The 14766-nt window shown below is 54.8% G+C and overlaps 2 protein-coding genes across 7 annotated transcripts in view; both read right to left on the bottom strand.

The window, feature by feature from the left end:
* LOC311621298 (mastin-like) overlaps positions 1-14766 on the bottom strand; it is a 59380-nt gene that overhangs the window by 9881 nt on the left and 34733 nt on the right. Inside the window, exons 2-3 of one of the 6 annotated variants that reach the window (XM_084881226.1) lie at positions 4371-4527; positions 4209-4259 (exon numbers count right to left, since the gene is read on the bottom strand). The exons of 1 other annotated variant lie outside the window; for it this stretch is intronic. In XM_084881226.1, the coding sequence (XP_084737352.1) occupies positions 4209-4259; positions 4371-4398 (79 nt within the window). In that variant the 5' untranslated portion in view covers positions 4399-4527. Of the gene's footprint in view, positions 1-3302; positions 3315-4208; positions 4260-4351; positions 4804-14766 lie in introns of those variants that run through there. 4 more of the 6 variants (XM_084881227.1, XM_084881231.1, XM_084881230.1 and 1 more) reach the window with 4 other exon arrangements.
* LOC311621305 (mastin-like) lies at positions 12812-14699 on the bottom strand. Its single transcript, XM_084881244.1, has 6 exons — positions 14659-14699; positions 14500-14560; positions 14139-14316; positions 13641-13912; positions 13070-13206; positions 12812-12984 (listed from the first exon to the last, which is right to left on the bottom strand). The coding sequence occupies exons 1-6, from the start codon at positions 14659-14661 to the stop codon at positions 12820-12822; spliced, it is 816 nt and encodes a 271-aa protein (XP_084737370.1). The 5' UTR covers positions 14662-14699; the 3' UTR covers positions 12812-12819.

The following is a 14766-nucleotide window of genomic DNA, read 5'->3' as shown; positions in this document are numbered from 1 at the left end:
CTTTATTGATTAAGTTATCACATATTTGTCCTCATACCCCCATTCCCATCCCCACCCCTCCCCAATCATGCCCCCACCCCTCTGTTGTTCCCTGACCACTGGTTAGGCTCATATGTATGCACACAAGTCCTTTGGTTGATCTCTCCCCTTTATCCCCACCCTCCGTCTGAGGTCCAACAGTCTGACCCATGGCTCCTTGTCTCTGGGCCTGTTCTTGTTCATCAGTCTATGTTGTTCTTCATTTCCCCTAGATGAGTGAGACCATATCCTACTGGAAATACACTTATAAGAAATGAAAATGAGCTGAAACCCATTTGTCTCAGTGGTTAGAGCGTCGGCCCGTGGACTGAAAGGTCGCAGGTTCGATTCTGGTCAAGGGCATGTATCTTGGTTCCTGACACATCCCATGTAGGGGGTGTGCAAGAGGCAGCTGATCTATGATCTCTCTCATTGATGTTTCTAACTCTCCGTCCCTCTCTCTTCCTCTCTGGGAAAAATCAATAAAATATATTTAAAAATTAAAAATTAAAAAAAGAATCAAAAATGAGACAAGCAATAATGGTTATGCTCTTTTATTGGTTTTAAATCACCCCTGACTTCCTTCCTTCAGTTGGCCAATCTTTTATTCTCTTCCTTAGGCTCTATCTCCATTTCCTCTGACATCTTTCTTCGCACTTCTCAACTTCAAAAGGACATTCTCTGTTCTATTTGTACTAAATCCAGAAAGGACTGGTCATCTCCCTCCAAGTGCAAGCCCCATGTCCCTGTGAATATTAAAAGGTGGTATTTTCACCATTATGAGTCATATAAACTTCTTAATTTTCATTCCAACATTTCTTTAGAAGTACATTTTTTAAATTTCCCAATGTAGGAGGGCTTGTGCCCATTTTTCATATAAGTGTGAGAAAGCTTAAAATACCAATGTAGCCTGTTGTCTTCCAATACAAGGCAATTGGAGGAGACCTCTGAGAACAGAAATTCAGGCTCAGTATTTGCCGAGGACGTAAACACAGGCAGAGAAATAAATGTCTAATGTCAGAAACAAAAGATGGGTTACAGGACGCTCCTCGTAAACTCAGATAGTGAACTTGTTGGCAAGTAGCCTTGTCACATGGTGTTCGCAGTGATCTGCTCCTATTTTACGTCTATCAAAGTTGTATGTGACCATATGTCTGCATGTATCGAAGCTTCCCAATCCATGCAACTAACCAACCACACACACACTAACACACGAACATGCACGCATGCGCATACACACACACACACCCGTGTGTGCGCGCACACACACATATGCCCACATACATGCAGAAGGTGATGCACGGGCACACATGGAGAGAGGCCCTAGGAGCCTCGCGGTGCAGGGAGACCAGCCTGGGGCTGAGAACCCAGTCATGGGTGGCAGTCTGCCTGTGGGGCCCTGGGCTTCCAGCCTTCTCTCCCAGCATGCCTTAGAGCCAGGGAAGCAGCCAGGCCACAGGGACCTGGCGCCTCTTATGACAAAATTGATCACCTCAGGGGAAAGCAAACCAACTACCAACCAAGACACTGGGAACGTTCCACAGAGAGGCAGCAGGAACCTCCAGCTGTGGGGCCTGTGTGGCAGGAGCCCAGGTGATACCAGTCAAGTCTCCTACCCACTAGAACACGGTGGGTACCAGGGTGCCTGGGCCTCCGGAGGGAGGAAAAGTGGAGAGTGGGGAGTCAGCAGGAGGAAGGAGTGGATGGTAGAGATGGAGTCGGACAGTCTGGGTGTCATGGCTGCCACTCCGGCTTCTAAGATAGAGGCCTGGCTGTACGAGGACAGCCACTAGGAGAGGAGCTAGGGAGCAGCACACAGAACTCGGAGGCCTTGGTCAGAGCCCCGGTGGGCACTGCGGAGAGAGGTTCACCCTGGAAGCCGGTCCCAGGCACTGCTTTTGGTGAGGAGCAAAGCTGTCTTGTGGACACAAAGCTGCGCTGGGGCCTGTGTCCCTCTGAACAATAGGACAGAGTGAGGGAGATTCAGTGTCATTGTCCGTGTGCTCACAGTTGTTCTAAAGTTTGGTGGGGCCCGAATGGGACAGCCAATGACATGAATGGGAGCCTCTATGAGCCCTCCCTTGGAGACCCCAAGACCTCCCTTGTGACAGGTGAGGAACCATGGATGCTACCATAGTGCTGTCCCCACAGCATCCCCACCTGCCCTGGCTCTTCAGCTTCCACTGCGGTGTTGCACATGGGGCTGTTAGGTAACAGAAACTCTGCCTTTTGCCCACCTGCCCTCAGCCTTCCCATATCAGGGCTCGGACATCCTCATCACAATTCCGGCTTTGATCCTGCCCCTGATGCTCACCCAGCCCCACCCTCTCTCTGGGCATCCATTCCTCTCACTCAGACCCAGAACCCCAATGAGGCCAGAAGGACCTCTGCTCAGAGCAGGAGTGCAGGGCACTGCCCACCCACCTCCCACACACATCTGCTGGACTGAATGCCCATGTGCACTGTATCTAGCATTCCTTTCTTATCTTTTTTTATTAATCCTAACCCCAGGGTATTTTTTTCTATTACATTTTAGAGAGACTGGAAGGGAAGGGGGAGAGGAGGGAGAAATGCACCAATGTGAGAGACATACAATTGATTGCCTCTTGCAGGAACACCAACATGGGGCTGGGGATCAAACCTGCAACCAAGCACATGCTCTTGACTGGGAATCAAACCCAGGCCTCTTCGTTCTGTGGTCGGACACTCCAACCACTGAGCCAAACCAGCCAGGGCCCACACTTCTTTTTTAAAATTATTTACAGAAATTCACCACGTCATAAATATAGAGATCATGAGAGCTTTGAGTTTCCTCTTCTTTAATTTTATCCCCTCCCCTCTACCCTCGCCCTTAGGGCCAGCACCCACTTACAAAAATGTTTCATTTTTCCAGACAGTTTTTTTTTATTATTCCTAATAAGGGGTTCTGAATCTCTAAGAATCCTCTGAAGTCGGGGGCTCTCAAACCATCTACAAACAAGTTCTTTTGTATTTTAAGGGATTTTTTTTTCAAATTCCTCTGTTTCTGATATGCTGATGTTGAAAACCAAACAAGCCGACATTCAAATACACTCTGAGAATGGCCCTCCGCCCCTCAAACCCCTTCCAAGTTCATGCCTCTGTCCCCACCACCTCTGTCCCTCTGCCCACAGCCCCTTCCCCCAATGCCCACCCTTGCTCATGCTTCATGAGCTGGGCCAAGCAGCTCAGCCCCATCAAATCCTCCCAGCAGGACCAGGCTGTGTCATGCCCTGTGTTACTCCAGCTCTGTCTTCAGCACTCACCTCCACACCATGTCCCACACTCAATTCAGTGCTGTGTTTATGTCCGTCCTCACCTCCCGGTGGGTTCCAGGAGCCCAGGAAACCACTCAGTGAACTTCCCCTGAGACCTGGTCCATGCTGGCCACCTTTGATCAAGGATAACAAAGGGAAGGAAGGAGTAAGGGAGGGCAGGAGGGAAGAAAAATAAGAAGAAACAAGTAGGAAATAAGGGAGAGAGAACATAGAACACCAGCAAGAGAAATTAAAAAGCAGGGAAAGAAGGGAGGGGAGGAAGAAAGAACAAGGAAAGTGGAAGGATGGAGGCAGGGACACTGGGACAAACATAACCAGCATGAGCTCCCAGAAATGCCATCACATGGAACTGTACCCTGGAAAACCTCCTCATACCCAGACAAGAAGACCAGGGACACAGAACCTCTCAGAGAAGCCCCCACTGCGCCCTCAGTCAACGCAACGATGAGTCCATGCCAGCATCTCAAGACACAATTTGGAGCTGGCTTTTTCAAGTTAAAAGGGAATCAGAGGGTGAGCAGAAGGCCATGGACACAGGTCCCTTACTTGGCCCCCCCTCCTGTGAGAGACACCAGCCTTTGGAGCATCTCCCTGTGACTCTCACTCTAAAGCCAGGAAAGGTGGGTGACCCAGAGTGCAGGAGGCCCGTGACACTGTGGAGGGTGACACAAAAAGTAAGGAGGTTGGGAGGAAGATGTTGGAATTGGGAGAGAAGCAGGGGTTTCAACAAGGAAGATGGAGGGTCCCCCATCACTGGAACCCTGCCTGGCCTCATCTAGGAGCCAGGGGGTAGAGAAACATACTTCTGAATCCAAGAAATGTAGCTCATCACCTGGGCATACACTCCAGGGAAGTCGCGATGACCACAGATGTATCCCAGCTCACAATCCCTACCTGGATCCAGGTGCATTTCCAGCTGCACACCAGGGGGCCCCCGGAGTCTCCCTGTGGGGAGAGGCAGGACTCAGTGAACATCTCTGTATGGATCTTCTGAGACCAGATTCCACTCGGTTAGGAGGGAAAGGAGGACAGAGGACAGGCACAGGAGGAACTCACCTGGAGGAGTCCTGGCCCTCACTCCCATCACACAGCATGTCCTCCTTGATGATTTGGCCAGCGCTGTTGGAAGAGTTCTGGTAGTGCTGATTACAGTCCCTGTTCCCCACAATGGGAACCATCACTTCCTGCAACTGGTAGAGTCAGGACAGCGGAGCTGTGGGGAGGGGCTGGCTGAGAACCAGGGCTGGTCCAAACTTCTGCTCCTTCCCAAAAAGCAGGTACTCCTTCCCCTCTCTGGGCCACCCCCAGCCATCCCTGGAAAGCACAGGAAGTCCCTCTGTGGGCCCTGACCCGTCTAGAACCAGCTACATCTGGTCCTGGGACTTAGCCTCCCAGCAGCTTTTAAGCCCATTTAGTTCTGGACTCAGCACTTCATCAGCCAGAGTCTGGTCTCCACATGCTTCAGGGTAGGCACTGAGGAGAGAGTGTTATCCCAGGATTTTTCTCCTTGAAAAGGAATGGATCAAGGACTCATCCCAGAGAAATGCATCACAACAGGAAGGAAACACTTCTGCGCTGAAGGGTTGGGTTTTCATTGTGATTTAGGGACCTGTGCACTGTGAGATCACCACAGGCCCTGCCTCTCACTGCCACACTGACTCAGGAGGACAATCAAGGTCCAAACACCCACACGGAGCATAGGGAGGACCCAAGCAGAGCCATAGGAGGGACTGTAGGAGTGGCACAGTAAACACCTGTGTCCTCAGTGTCCATGAATCTGATCATAAAACCCCAGTTCTGCACACATTTGGACTCAAAAAGAAATCCCCCCTCTAATAACCAAATGTAGCATTTGCAAATGGCCCAGAAATTCTACTTTCATCTTATACAGAAAAGAATTGAAAACAGGGATCCAAGATGGTGACAGAATAGGTAGAAGGTACACTCACCTCCTCCCAGGATCAAATTGTAATTAAAACTAAATTATAGACAATCAACCTTAATCACCAACTGAAGACTGGCTGAAAGGAAGTCTTATCATTAAGGTCACATAGAAGAAGCCACATGCAGATGGGTAGGGAGGGTGGAGACACAGAAAGGGCTGGCATTGAGAGTCAGGAGGGACCCCACAGCGGCAAAGGTCCCCTCTAAGAAGGGAGGGGCCTCCACTTTGTCCTGAGCTCCCCACCCAGAACAGCAGTGCCAGAAAAGGAGCTACACAACATCTGGCTGTGAATATCAGTGGGGACTGCACTTGCAAGAGTGAAACAGGAGATTGCTTGTGAACCCAGTGCACAAACATGCCATTTACAGATACTCATGTGGCCTCAAATGGACGGGAGTCACACAGGGAGAGATTGGGTTGTATGGCTTTGGGGAGAGGGCTGGAGGGGAAGCCTCCATTATGCAGGGCTGAGTCCCTCTGCCACATGCCCACAGATGCAATCTCTCCTGAGGTGAACACTCCCCTCCATAGGGCATCAAGCTGAGGGAATATGCTTGCCCCCTGTCCCACACACACACACACACACACACACACACACACACACACACACACACCTGCATCCAGGCTCCCAGTGGTCCCGCCCTACCAAGCTCAAGCCCTGCAGGGGAGTCTGCTAGCTGCAACCAGCCTGGGTCCATACAATCTTTCTCAGAAGGCTCCTGAGGAGGTCTGAGCTGACTCCAGAGTTGTTGGAGACACACAGGGAGAGACTGAGTTGTGTGTCTCTGAGGTGAAGGCCATTTTCCCCAGGTCCCCCAACTAGCTACACTGTGCAGAGCCCTCCCTGCTCACTGCCAAATCCTAATGTGCTGAGCCTGATGAAATCTACTGGCCTCATCCTGACAACTCCCTGAGACCCTATCCCACTGCAAAGATGTGAAGACCCCAGGAGAGTATTTGGTGGTGGGTGGTGGTGTTGGGTGGTGGGTGGTGGTGGTGAATGGACTTGGTGTTACCTGAGGCTTCTGTTGAATGCTGTCACACCCAGCACTGTGGCTGAGTTTGAATCTATATCAACCTGAAAGATATGAGATGTGAAATGACTACACTAGAAGGAATAATAGTAGATTAGATAAAGCACAAAATTGAATCTGCAATTTAAATGACAAGCTGGGAGAAAATACCTAATCAGAGAGCGGGGGGGAAAAAAAAAAAGAATTTAAAATGAGGATAGCTTAAGGGACCTCTGGGACAGCAGTAACCAGCTGGTGGTCCATGGACCAGCAGTGATCTAAGAGGTCCAAAAGGTTGGTGACCCCTGCTCTGGGACAACATAAAGCAAAAGTAGGCTTACAGTTATGAGTAGGTGAAATACAGAGTTTATTCTTGCATTATTATTTATTAATTGTTGCACTATTTTCCATATGAAGAACTATAAACCTACTTTTGCCCCACCCTGTAGGGACAATGAAATAAACACTGGGCCATAAAAAAGAAATCTTGTCATTGTGCTAAGTGAAATAAGTCCTTCAGAGAAAGACCAATACCACATGATTTCACCTCTGTGAGGAATCTAAAGAATGAAATAAACTAACAAAAGAGAAACAGGCTCATAGCTACAGGGACAGACTGTTGGTTGCCAGAGGGGAGTGGGAGAGAAGAGGGCCGGTTTAGGAGGCTGAGTGAAAAAGGGGAGGGGATTAAAAAATACACATGGGTGGCTACAAAGCAGTCACAGGGAATGTGAGTACAGATTACGGAATATAGTAACTAATACTGTCACAGCCATGTATGTTGCCAGGTAGCTATGGAACTATGAGGGGTGGGGAGACACTTTGAAAAGTATATGACTGTCCAACCACTGTGCGTACACCTGAAACTAATACAAAATAATACTGACTATAAACTGCAATGAAAACATGTTTTAAACGACTAGAGAAGAGGTGCTCTGGCGGTGCTTGAACACACAGGTTCACAGCAGTATGGTTGACAACAGCCAAAAGGCGGCACCAGTCTCTCAGGCAGGAACAGACCACAAACCGCTCCCTCCACCCAGTGGAGATTACTGGGCCACAAAGAGAAATGCAGTTCTGACACAGGTTACAACATGGCTGGCCCTGGAAAGCGTCATGCTAGAGAAAGAAGACAAACATGGGAATGCCACTACCACACCTCTAGCGGCCACCCTGTGCCTCCCTCCGCACACACCCAGCAGGTACCTCTGAGCCTCACCTTCGAGGCTGCTGTAACCCCAGCTGCTCACCCAGCACATCTTCCTCTCAGGGACCTTCAGCGAGGCAGGTGGCAGGGGGGCCAGGCTGATGTGCTCAGACAGCGTCACTGGGGCCTCCAGTTTCAGCAGGGCGACGTCCGCGCCCCCCTCTGCAGACAGGCTCTGGTTGACCTTGGGGTGGCGGATGACCTTACTCACATTTGTCAGGGTGTCATGGTGATAGAGTTTCAGCTGCCCAACTTGAACCCTGAGGCCATAAGCCTCCACGTCCTCCCTGGGAGAGGGACTAGGAGCCTCTCAGAGGAGCCCCCAGGGCAGGGCCAGTGGGGGCACAGCAGCAGGAGTGGGGCTCCCTGACAGTGGCTTTCCCCAGACCCAGGGCCCTGCCCACAGCCCACCTCCCATCAACCCTCCGTGTGTGTCCCACCCCACCCCTGCCAGAGGGTCTCGGGCTGTGTGGCTCACCACTGGGTGCAGTGGCTGCGGTCAGCACCCCCTGGAGGTGGATGAGGGAGCCCCCACACAGGTGCTGCCACAGCTCCATCTCCTTATTGTACCATTGCACACTGACCTGCCAAGGCCATCTGACGGCGGGGGCATTGTGCGCCCCCATGGTGCCACCCCCCTGCCTCCCTGAGCTGGGACCTGGGAACAAAGGGGACAGGGCACGCCATCTTAGACCCCAGCAGGGCCCCTCACACTCAATCTCCACCAGGACGAACCAAGGAGTCCCACCTGAGTTGATGCTGAGGGGCCTGGGCAGCCTGAGCAGAAGATGGGGACAGGGAGTGAGGACTCACCTGGCAACAAGGCCACGGAGCTCCCCAGGCCTGGGAGGCTCAGGAACAGCAGCCATAGCATATGCGGGGCCTGGCTGAGACCACCAAGGCCAGGGGACCCATGTGGAGTGGAGAAGCCAGAGTCTGGACAGGGGCATCCTCACTTTGAGGGATCCTCCTTGGGTTCCTCTCTGCACCCCTTCATCCCCTGCACAGAAACGGACTGTTAGGGGTCCCCTGGCTGTGCCATGTGCAGAGAGAGCTTCTCCTCTCTCAGGCTCACCCCAGGTCGGGGGTCAGTCAACAGACATCAAGGAGCTGCTGCTGGACCTGGCGCTGCCTACCCCGGCCCTGCCTCCTGGCTGTCACAGGGCAGCAGTCCCCTGTGGCTGCAGGGATCTCAGCCACAAACCCAGCCAAGCCGAGGCATGAGCAAGGAGAGTGTGCCAGAGGAGCAGGTTTGCTGGCTGAAGCTCCGGAGCTCTGGGCCCAGGCAGGCAGAGCCTCAGGGCTGCTGCTGGGCCCCTTGAGCCACGGGGCAGCCCCTGAATACGATGAGTCCTGTGAAGCAGCATGGAGCACGTCATCTGACTAGAGCATGCCCTCTGCCTGGCACGTGGCCTGTGGCCACCCTCACTGCCCCCTGTGGAGGCCTGGCACTCTGCTCTCTGCAGTGAGCTCTTTGGAGCTGCACCGAGATGAGCTTTCATGGGGACACATCAGGGAGAGGCACCTGGGAGGCAGGTAGACAGAGCAGAGCTGGGCAGAGGGTGAGCCTGAAGCACAACGCAGGCTGATGCCCCCTTGACCAGCCCCCAGGAGACCCAGTCCCCGCCCCCACAGGACACAAGGCCAGCCCCTGCCTCTTCCTGCACAGCCAAGCGGGACCTGACAGGGTGGGGCAGCCAGAGGAGCTGCCAGGCCTCCCAGCCTCTGCCATCGAGTCCCACCCAGAGGGGACCTTGCCAGCCTCTGTGATTGGCAGTGCCCACTGCCTTCTGCCTTCTGCCTCGTGTGCTGAGGTGGCGGCCACAGAATCACCCAGGAGTCCCTGCCTAGGAACCTGGGAAGGAGAGGCTCATGGCACCGCTAGGCCAACAAGCCCCACACAGTCCAATGAGACCCCCAACCTTTGCTCCCAACTGAGACTCAGGGGCTCACCTGGAAGCGGGACCCGGACGCCCATCCCTGAGGGGCTGAGCTCTTGACACAGGGACTTCTCAGGCCCTGGGGCTGCACGTGTCCACCTGCCATCACATAGACGAGGGGGCACAAGGGACACCCAGGGCACTCTCCTCCCCTACCCCACATTGTGACACAGCAGCCCTGCCTCTGCCTGGTGGTCAGTGTCATTGTCCCCACCAAGATGGCGGCACGGCTGCCTCCCTGACCCCAGACACAAGAGCTCCATGTCCCCAGACATCAGCCGTACCTCCATTTCAGGAACATTCCTCAGGGCCGGCTGCATGGCCCATCACCAATACCTTTACCGCCATCGTGTTTGCTGCTCCTGTGACGCCAGTGCAGCCTGGCCCTACAGCAGCGCCTTGTCCAGCACTGGGAGCGCTCAGAGCCACAGCCTCTGTGTGGCCGGCATCCCAGGCTGGAGGGCACCGGGAAGTGTGGAGCTCGCTATTTCTTCCCCTGAGAGGAGGAGAGGCCCTCACGGCCTGTGGTTGCATGGGATGCCCCTGGGTGCTGGGTCCTAAAGCTTTCCTGTGCCAGCACCTGGCCTCCTCAGGAGCCTCCTCCTCAGGAGCACACAGCCTGGTGGCCTGGAACCTCACCAATGAGGTAGGTCAGTGTGGACCATTGCGGTCCCTCACACCTGACCTCACTGAGAAACAGATGCAGAGGGAACTGAGGTCATGGTGGAGGAGGGGAGGCCCTAAACCAGTGATGGGTGTCCTTATAGGAAGAAGGGAGGATGGGAGAGACACATGGAGTGGTTGGCCGGGAGGAGGGGGGCCCAGTGATTCCTCAGCAAGACAAGTGTCCCAGCACCATCAGAAGTGGAGGAGGCAGGAGCTTGGGGAGGTGTGGCCCAGAACAACTTGACTGAGGGCTTCTGGCCTCCAGCTGGTGAGAGAATGAATTTGTGTTGTTTAAGCTCACACACACACACACACACACACACTCACTCACTCATGCACACACCAGTCCTTGGCTTTCACTGCCACTCCAGGGCACCACAGGTGGGCGAGCCTGGCAGTGACTGAGGTGTGAGTTCCACTGGGAAGGGCGTGGCCCTGCAGGGCATCTCCATTCCAAGCCTGATGATGTCTCCTGTCACCTCAGACAAGGGGAAGAGGCCAACGCCCTCCACAGTGTCCCCATGGGCACTGACCTGGCCTATAAGGTCTTTTTGGGGGGACACAGCTCTGCTGGCTCAGTGTTCCCACCTTATCTGTCCCAGGACTCAGTTAGAACAGGTTTCAGAGACCAGAGGCAACATATCTCCTGGCCATCAACAGCCCAGGCATCTGGCTCCTCCCATCTTGACATACTGGTGAGCCCAGAAAGCCAGATGCTGAGATGATTGATGATTCCAGGCAAGTGGTAGCAGGGAAGGGTGGTGGGACCATTAGCCCTGTGCCCATCCTCCTGAGAGAGAGCCCTATGGGGTGACCCAGTGGCCATGCCTGCAGACACAGTCCCAAGCCCAGGTGTGTCTCACTCCAGCCTTCCCTCCACACCAAGTCCCAGGTCCTCTCCCTCTTGGGAGCTCTAGCCTCTAGTCACTCAGTCCTCATTCTTAACCCTGGAAACACTGAGATCTGACTATACCCGCACCCATGGGGAAAGCCCTACAGAGTCACATCCCCCAGGGCCCAATGGCACTGTAGGCAGCCCACACCCCTCCTGGAAGGCAGAGGGGAACTGGATGCCTGTGGACACCCTGGCAGCGCCCATCCACAGGCCCATAGACAGGGAAGTCACTTAGGCAGAAAGTGTGCTGGAACCGGAGGACCAGGGCACAGCTCCAGGCTGAGCTGTGTCAGCCCCTCCTTGCTCCCTGGGTGGAGCAGATGCCCCAGGAGGCCATCTGCACAGTGGTGCCTTCCAGCTGAGTCCCAGGCCTCATTTTCTCAGAAAAAAAAAAAGGAGTTCCTGGAGCTCCTGGCACCCAGGAAACCCAGACTTCAGTACCAGGGACATGGGTCACGCAGCTCCTGCTCTGCCCGCCCTGGAACTCCCACTCTCCCTAACTGGAGGGCAGCCCTTGCCGAAGGACCGGGTCACAGGGAGAGAGCAGGGCTTGTCTCCCCTAGCCTCAGGGGAGGATCCTGGGCACTGGGCAGAGACCTCAAAGGCTCCATCAAATTTTAAAATCAGGCTGGGGACCGGCCTGTGGCTGCGGAGAATGGAGCCCCCTCACTCACCATACAGGCCACCTCAGACTCCCCAGGCTCTCCTGAGTCCTGGCCCCAAACTGCAGGTGCAGGCACCCACCCCAGCCCAGAACCAGCCATGACCCCCAAATCCTAACCCAGCAGGAACTGCATGCCACTCCCTGGGGCAGGAGGGGCTCCACAGCCCCTTCTCATTCCTCCATTTGAGACAGAAGCTCCTCTGTCCTCTGGGAGCCCCTCCCACGCCCTGGGAGAAAGGATGGGCTTTGAGGAGCCTGAGAGGCTGGTGCACTGCGGTGCTTCTCCAGCAGGGGCGCCAGCGCTGGGAGAGCAGCCTCTGGGAGGATGGGGTCCACCTCTCCATCCTCCTCTCTGGCAGCCTCCAACAAACACAAACCAGGACTCCAAGGGAGGCTGAGGACAGAGGTAGGGAAGCAGGACTGGGCTCGTTCCTGGCCCTAGCAGGTTCTCCCGGCTCAAGAGAAGCTCAGAATGGAAGACTAAGGTTCTGCATACAAATGGGACTAAACTTCATTCGATCAAAGGAGTTGATCAAATATTGGGAAATGAGGATTTGGTGGCCTCTGGGTCAGACAGAGCAGTGGTGACCATGGAAAACAATGCTTCCTGTTTGTTTGCTGCCAAGTCCAAGTCCTTCAAACCAGCCATTCCACACTGACCAGGATGGAAGGAGGAAGAGGGAAGGTATGAGCTGCTCTGGGAGCCGCCCACCAGGATGTGGTCTCCAGCCCCAGGCAAGACACTCCTCCTCCTCCCCAGCAAAGAGAGCCTACCCATGTGGCCCTCTTACACGCTGCAGCCATACTTGCCCATCCCCACCTGGTCCACCCACCAGGACGGACCACCCATGGCACCCTGGCCCACCCACAGGTAAATACACTCAGTCCAGAGCAGTTTTCATGCAGTTTAATGAGCTACAGAGGGTGGGGAGGAGGCAGGAAGCCTGCAGTGCCCCGCCTGACCTCAGACTACACCCTTCCTCTCCCTTTTGCCTGTCAAGGGGAGACAGACTGATGGATGTGGCAGAGGCTGGATGATCTCAGAGGGGCTGGGGGTGGAGGAGGGCGCTAGGTGCAGTAAAGAGCTGGCATTGGGGAGGAGCAGTGAGGTACTCAGACACCATGGAGAGCGTGTCTTCATCTCACATGGGCAGCATCCTTGCCCTGCCCCGGGCTCAAGGAGAGGAGTAAATATGACGGCGGATCCAAGGCAAGAAGGATTTCACTCGGACATAGACTCCAGGAAAGTCGGGAAGACCGCACTTGTACCCCCAACTCACCACCCCTACCTGGACCCAGGTGTTCCTCCATTTACAGACCAAGGGGCCCCCAGAGTCACCCTGTGGGAAGAAGAGACAGGCGGTCAATACTCAGGGACCCTGCAGGCAGGAGCAGTGGATGAAGGCCACAGTCTGGGGGTCTCACCTCGCAGGAGTCCCGGCCCGGGCTCCCTGCACACAGCATGTAGTCCTTGATAAGTTTGCCATATTGCTTCCTACAGGTCTCATCCGCCACAATGGGGACTTCCACCTCCTGCAGATTGTACGGCCACGGCAGCAGCTCTGTGAGAAGAAGACCAGTGAGCCTGTGGTCCTGAGGGGGTGTCCAGTCACAGGCCACAAATTCTAGAACCTCACACTGAGCCTCAGCGCCCCAGGGGGACCCTGGGAGTCACAAAAGACCCCAACTCTCAGGGTTACTTCCAGGCCAGTGGGCTGATAATCTCTAGGCTGACACTGGGGGCACCATGCTCAGAAAGAAAAAAATTGAAATATATTTTTTAACCACAAATAATTTTTTTTTTTAAACAGCCATGCCTCCGTCTTGCTTTTGGACTCTACTCCTAAACAGACTCCTCTCGAGCTGTGTGCCTCCTATACCCAAGGGAGACCCCGGAGGGACCCCAGCTGCGGCCTCCTCTGTAAAGCCTGCCCTTCTCCCAACCACCCCAGGGCATCACCCTCAGTCTCCTCCTCCCAATCATTCTGGTTCTTACCTTCAGGACCAATCCTGCCCCAGCCAGTCACCCAACACCGGGTGCCTGGGGGGAATGTGGAGAAGGCTGACGGGAGGCTGATCCACTTGACAAGGTTAGATGGTCGCACAGAGGACTCCAGTTTGAGAAGCGCCACATCCGCCCCACCTTCTGCTCCCTTTTCAAAACTGTACTCTGGGTGGCGGATGATCTTAGCCACGGGCACACTGCCACTGAATGAGGGTCTCACTCCTCCTAGTTGGACCTTAAAGTGCTGAGGGTCTGGGTTTTCCCTGGGGACAGAGGCCAAAGGCTTCTGAGAGGCTGCGGCAGGAAGTGGCCCAGTCCCTCAGAGCCCAGAGACCTCCCCTCTGTGGTGGGCAAGGGGAGCTCCAGGAAGCTGAATCCTGGTGGGGGGTCTGCACCAACTCAGCCCAAGATCTGGCCACAGCACACATCACATGCCTCCCAATATTGTCCCCCACTCCCACCCCGGGTGCTGGCAGAGGAGGGACTTACCCTGGAATGCAGTGGGCAGCGGTCAGCACCCACTGGGGGTGGATGAGGGAGCCCCCACAAAAGGGATATATCTGGCCTATTTTTTTTAAGTACCACACGCCCACCTGCCACGGCCACTTTCCATTGGAAGCATCATGGCCCCCCATGATGCCCACCAGCTCAGTCCCTGGGCCGGGATCTGGGGAAGCAGAGAAGGAGCCAATCAGGGACCCAGGCACCACTTCCAGGAACCCAGTATGGCCCCATCCTCAGTCCCTCCAGGAACACCCTAAGGGGGGATCTCCACCCCATCCCAGGGGCGGCCTCTGAGAGGTCAGAGTCAGGAGTTCAGAGACAAGCCAGGCCTGGGGTCAGCACCCACCTGAGGTCAAAGGTACAGAGCCCCCCAGACAGGGGAGAGTCAGGAGCAGCAGCCACAGCATCTGTAGGGGGAGAGGGGAGGGGAAGGAGAGAGTCAGTGAGGAGATCTGGGGCAGGGACCTGGGAATGGAGAGGATGGGGCTTTGAGCAGCGTCCTCACCATGCCAGGCCTCTCTGCCTTCTGCTCCTAGACCCCTCTGAGCCCCTTTATGCTCCTGCCCAGACTGGCCCTAGGGGAAGCCGCCCTCTTTGGGGTGGGGCATGGGAA

This window comes from Pipistrellus hanaki (genome assembly GCF_964339955.1).
Source record: "Pipistrellus hanaki genome assembly, chromosome: 4".
Lineage (NCBI taxonomy): Eukaryota > Metazoa > Chordata > Mammalia > Chiroptera > Vespertilionidae > Pipistrellus > Pipistrellus hanaki.
The sequence above is the reverse complement of the archived record's forward strand: the minus strand, read 5'-3'. Positions and strand labels throughout refer to the sequence as shown.